The 4,242-nt window shown below is 42.4% G+C and overlaps 1 protein-coding gene across 1 annotated transcript; it reads right to left on the reverse strand.

Moving 5' to 3' along the window:
* Positions 1-1,862: 1,862 nt before the first annotated feature.
* On the reverse strand, positions 1,863-2,856 carry OR56B4 (olfactory receptor family 56 subfamily B member 4; the record flags this gene model as incomplete). Its single annotated transcript, XM_017893614.1, is given in 3 exon segments — positions 1,863-2,494; positions 2,497-2,529; positions 2,532-2,856. Coding segments are annotated over 3 exon segments (990 nt in total), but the record flags the coding sequence as incomplete, so codon positions are not given.
* Positions 2,857-4,242: the final 1,386 nt, after the last annotated feature.

Consider the following 4,242-nt stretch of genomic DNA (forward strand, 5'->3'; position numbering starts at 1 on the left):
GCACGATCTTGGCTCAATGCAACCTCTGCCTCCTGGGTTCAAGCCATTCTCCTGCCTTAGCCTCCTGAGTCGCTGGGATTACAGGTGCTTGCCACCACACCCAGCTAATTTTTGTATTTTTGGTAGACATGGGGTTTCACCATGTTGGCTATGTTGGTCTTGAATTGACCTCAGGTAATCCCCCTGCCTCGGCCTCCCAAAGTGCTAGGATTACAGGTGTGAGCCACTGTGCCCAGCAAAACTGCTCTTTCTAATGACTTGCATACCCCTAAATTGAATGAGCAGAATGTTAGTCTTATTTTGAAACAGATAACCCAATTGTTTTTATTTTTATTTTATTATTATTATTTTTTTGAGGAGGAATCTCCCTCTGTCACCTGGGCTGGAGTGCAGTGGCACGATCTCAGCTCACTGCAACCTCCTCCCGCTGGGTCAAGCAATTCTCCTGTCTCAGCTTCCCTAGTAGCTGGGATTATAGGCATGCACTACCACACCCGGCTAATTTTTGTATTTTCAGTTGAGACAGGAGTTTTGCTATGTTGATCAGGCTGGTCTTGAACTCCTGACCTCAGGGAATCTGCCTGCTTCGGGCTCCCAAAGTGCTGGAGTTACAGTCTTGAGCCACTGCACCTAGTCAACCCATTTCAATTTGAATACTTTGAAGAGGGTATTCTTATAATGAGACATTTATAAGAATGTGGTCAGGAAAAGATCCTTGGTGATAGAGTACAATTACTTTCTCTTCTTAATATGTGGGGTCACTGTAAAAAACAGGTGAAAGCACAGGGTCCAATTCTGCTTTGTCCAAAGATACCATAATGCCTTGCTATCGCTGTCTGACTCTATCAAAGGGAAGATGATTTAAGTGCTTGAATTGTAATGGCTTAAGGTTCTCACACATGGACTTCCAAATTTACTGGCACAAGTGTTAGGTTTCTCTTCCCAAAGTCTGCCATGTGATTGGGTCAGGAGAGACTTCCAACCTCATCCTGCAGCCAATATTTCGCCCTTGCTGAGCCATATACTCTAGCATTTAAATAAATTAGAAACAATTTTGCTAACTTTCTTTTCTCTCTGTCTCCAAACAATCATCATTTTTCTTACGGGGAAAGTTCCCCTTTAGAGACCCTTGGTGTCTGTCTGTCATTGAACTACAAGGCTTCATTGAGATTTCTTAATTCATTAGAGAAGTTCAAGTAGTGTTGAGGGTTAAAAAAAAAGTGTTTGGGACACTCCTTTTAGAGCTCTAATGCAAATTAACTCGAGTTGGTAAAGAGTTTGTGAAGTCACAAAATAGTTCCTGTCAAATTCTTGATTTACATCTATATAACTAGTTCCCCTAGAATGAGTCCTTCTGGAGGATTTAAAATATACTCTCTTTACCATTAGAGAGAAAAACTGTGGCCAACTTTAAAATGGAATTTTCTTTTATTAAAAGAAGTAATATGTAATTTCACCTTGTTTATCTTAATTTGCATTTAAAAAATTAGTAATGAGGTTAAATAGAGAGAAAGAGTTAAGAGAGGGAACACTGAAGGCTGATTGCTTCAATTGAAATCTGACTCCGCAACTTCCTTCCTCTGTGACCTTGGGCAAGTTTCCCAACTCAGTTTCCCTATCCGCAAAGTGTATAAATAGCAGTTGTGCTTGCATCATAGAGTTGTTACAGGATTAAAAAAGTTAATACATGTGAAATGATTAGAGCAATGCCTTGAACATGCTATGTTCTATACAAAATAGATTAATTAAGATGAATTGATATTCCTAGCAATTGGGAGAGATGGAATTTTAAACAAGGTGTGTTGGACTCCAAAGACTGTGCTCTTTCTTCAGCATTGCATATAAAGGTATTTAAAGGTAGCTCACTTCCTGGACCCATGCTTGCCCAAACCAAGCAGCTTCTGGAAGCCCACTCACAGCTCCTGGGTCCTAAGGGCATATACCATGGGGTTAAGGGCTGGGGGGATGACAACATGCAGCACATTGAGGAGAACAGGGATGAGGGGAGCCCTTCTTCCTGCTAGGTGAGTGGCAGATACTACAATAATAGCTGTGTAGAAAAAGAGAATGAGAAAAATGTGGGAGCTGCAGGTATTCAGGGCCTTAGATATTGCTTTAGCAGAGTTCAGCTTCAGCACTGAGCGAATAATCAAAGAATAGGAAGTGAAGACCAGACCCATGTCACTCCCAACCACAACCCAGACCAAGGCCAGCTGGTAAAACCTGTTGATGTTGGTGTCATCACAGGCCAGACTTGTGACCCCCAAGTTAGAGCACAGGCAGTGATCAATCTCATTCCTGGAGCAGTAGTGTCGCTGGGCAGCCAATACCGGCACTGGGATGGTCAACAGGCCATTCCTGAGCACTATTGACAGTGTGGCTTTGATGACAAAAGCTTCAGTAACTATGGAAGTGTACTGAAGGGGATAACAAATGGCCATATATCTATCCACTGCCATGCAAAGGAAGATGCCTGACTCCATGCACATGAAGAGTGGATGGCATAGATCTGAGCAAAACACTCAGGAGGCTGATGGCCTTGGTATCAAATCAGAAGATGGCCAGGATCTTGGGCATGATGGTGGTGGCCAGGCCAATGTCCACCACTGCCAATATGCCCAGCAAATGGTACATGGGTTCATGTAGCATGGTCTCATGTCGAATGGTGATTATGATGAGGAGATTGGCACCAAGAGCTAAGAAGTAGAGCAGAGCCAGGGGTAGGGAGAGCCAGTGTTGCCACTCATGAATGCCTAGGAACCCCATCAGAATGAACTCAGACACTTGAAACCCTGAGCTATTGGCTATACTCAGGCCAATATTCATATCATGAAATATTTTGTTCTCAGCATCTACCTATGGATTAAGGGGAAACAGAGTAAGACTGTGGTTAGCTCAGCTGAGGGTCAAAACTTCTGTAGAGAAATAAGGCTTACCCACAATAACTCAAGTCATTTTTAACATCGTGCATTCTCTACACTCTTGAGACCCTAAGAAACAGTTCAGATAAGAGCAGATGGGCCAAAATAGATGCTAAGATAAAAATTTTAGTAGAATATTGACTAGAATAAAAGTGAAAAATTTCTAGCTTTATTTTCCTGAAATTCTGGGAGGTGGGGAATAAGGATAGAAAGTATGAGACATGTACCTTATAAAAAACCTGATTTTCAGCAGGTAAAGTTAGAGGGCAGAGGTGTTGTCTCCATTCTTGGGAACCGTTAGGAATAAGTAGCCATAGTGGAAACCCTGACCACGCCTTTCTTTTAAACAATGCCTGTGGTTGGCAAATGGTATCTGCAACAAACCCTCTCATTTAATCTTCGCCATAGAGGTATTGTTATTCGCATATGAGGAATTAGGTTGAATGAGTTGTCTAGATAAGAATCATATGTTGAAAACACTAGCAACTAATCTATAGAAAAAATTTTAGTCTTTTGCATTTAATTCCAGCACTCTCTGCATCAAACTGTAGCCCACAGGTCAGTACCCTTTAGGAATATCATTTGTTTCCTCTTCTGATTATGAAGCTAATGTTAAAGATATACTTAAAATTATATTTTCAAATAATCAATTTTATTAATAAAAGGTGTAAGGAGGAAAAATCACCAATGAACTTCCAACCACTTCCAGATTTTTCTGTGGAATAATTTAGAAATATAGCAAGCATTTATTGCACACATTTTGACTTTTTAAAATTAAGTAATTTTATGGCTCATTCTTGGCCCTGTAACACTTGGTTCTTTTCATTCTTATTTTGTTTATTTTTGAATTGTTGCAAAATATTTTCAAGCAGAAGAGCAGAGCAAGATGGCCGAATAAGAACAGCTCCAGTCTCCAACTCCCAGCGTGAGCGACACAGAAGACCGGTGATTTCTGCATTTTCAACTGAGGTACTGGGGTCATCTCACTAGGGAGTGCCGGACAATCGGTGCTGGTCAGCTGCTGCAGCCTGACCAGCGACCAGCGAGAGCTGAAGCAGGGTGAGGCATCGCCTCACCTGGGAAGCGCAAGGGGGAAGGGAATCCCTTTTCCTAGCCGGGGGAACTGAGACACACAACACCTGGAAAATCAGGTAACTCCCACCCCAATACTGTGCTTTAAGCAAACTGGCACACCAGGAGATTATATCCCACACCTGGCCAGTAGGGTCCCACGCCCAGGGAGCCTCCCTCATTGCTAGCACAGTAGTCTGAGATCTAACCTCAAGGCAGCAGCGAGGCTAGGGGAGGGGCGCATGCCATT

This window comes from Rhinopithecus bieti, unplaced genomic scaffold, assembly GCF_001698545.2.
Source record: "Rhinopithecus bieti isolate Rb0 unplaced genomic scaffold, ASM169854v2 scaffold_24049, whole genome shotgun sequence".
NCBI classification, from domain to species: Eukaryota; Metazoa; Chordata; class Mammalia; order Primates; family Cercopithecidae; genus Rhinopithecus; species Rhinopithecus bieti.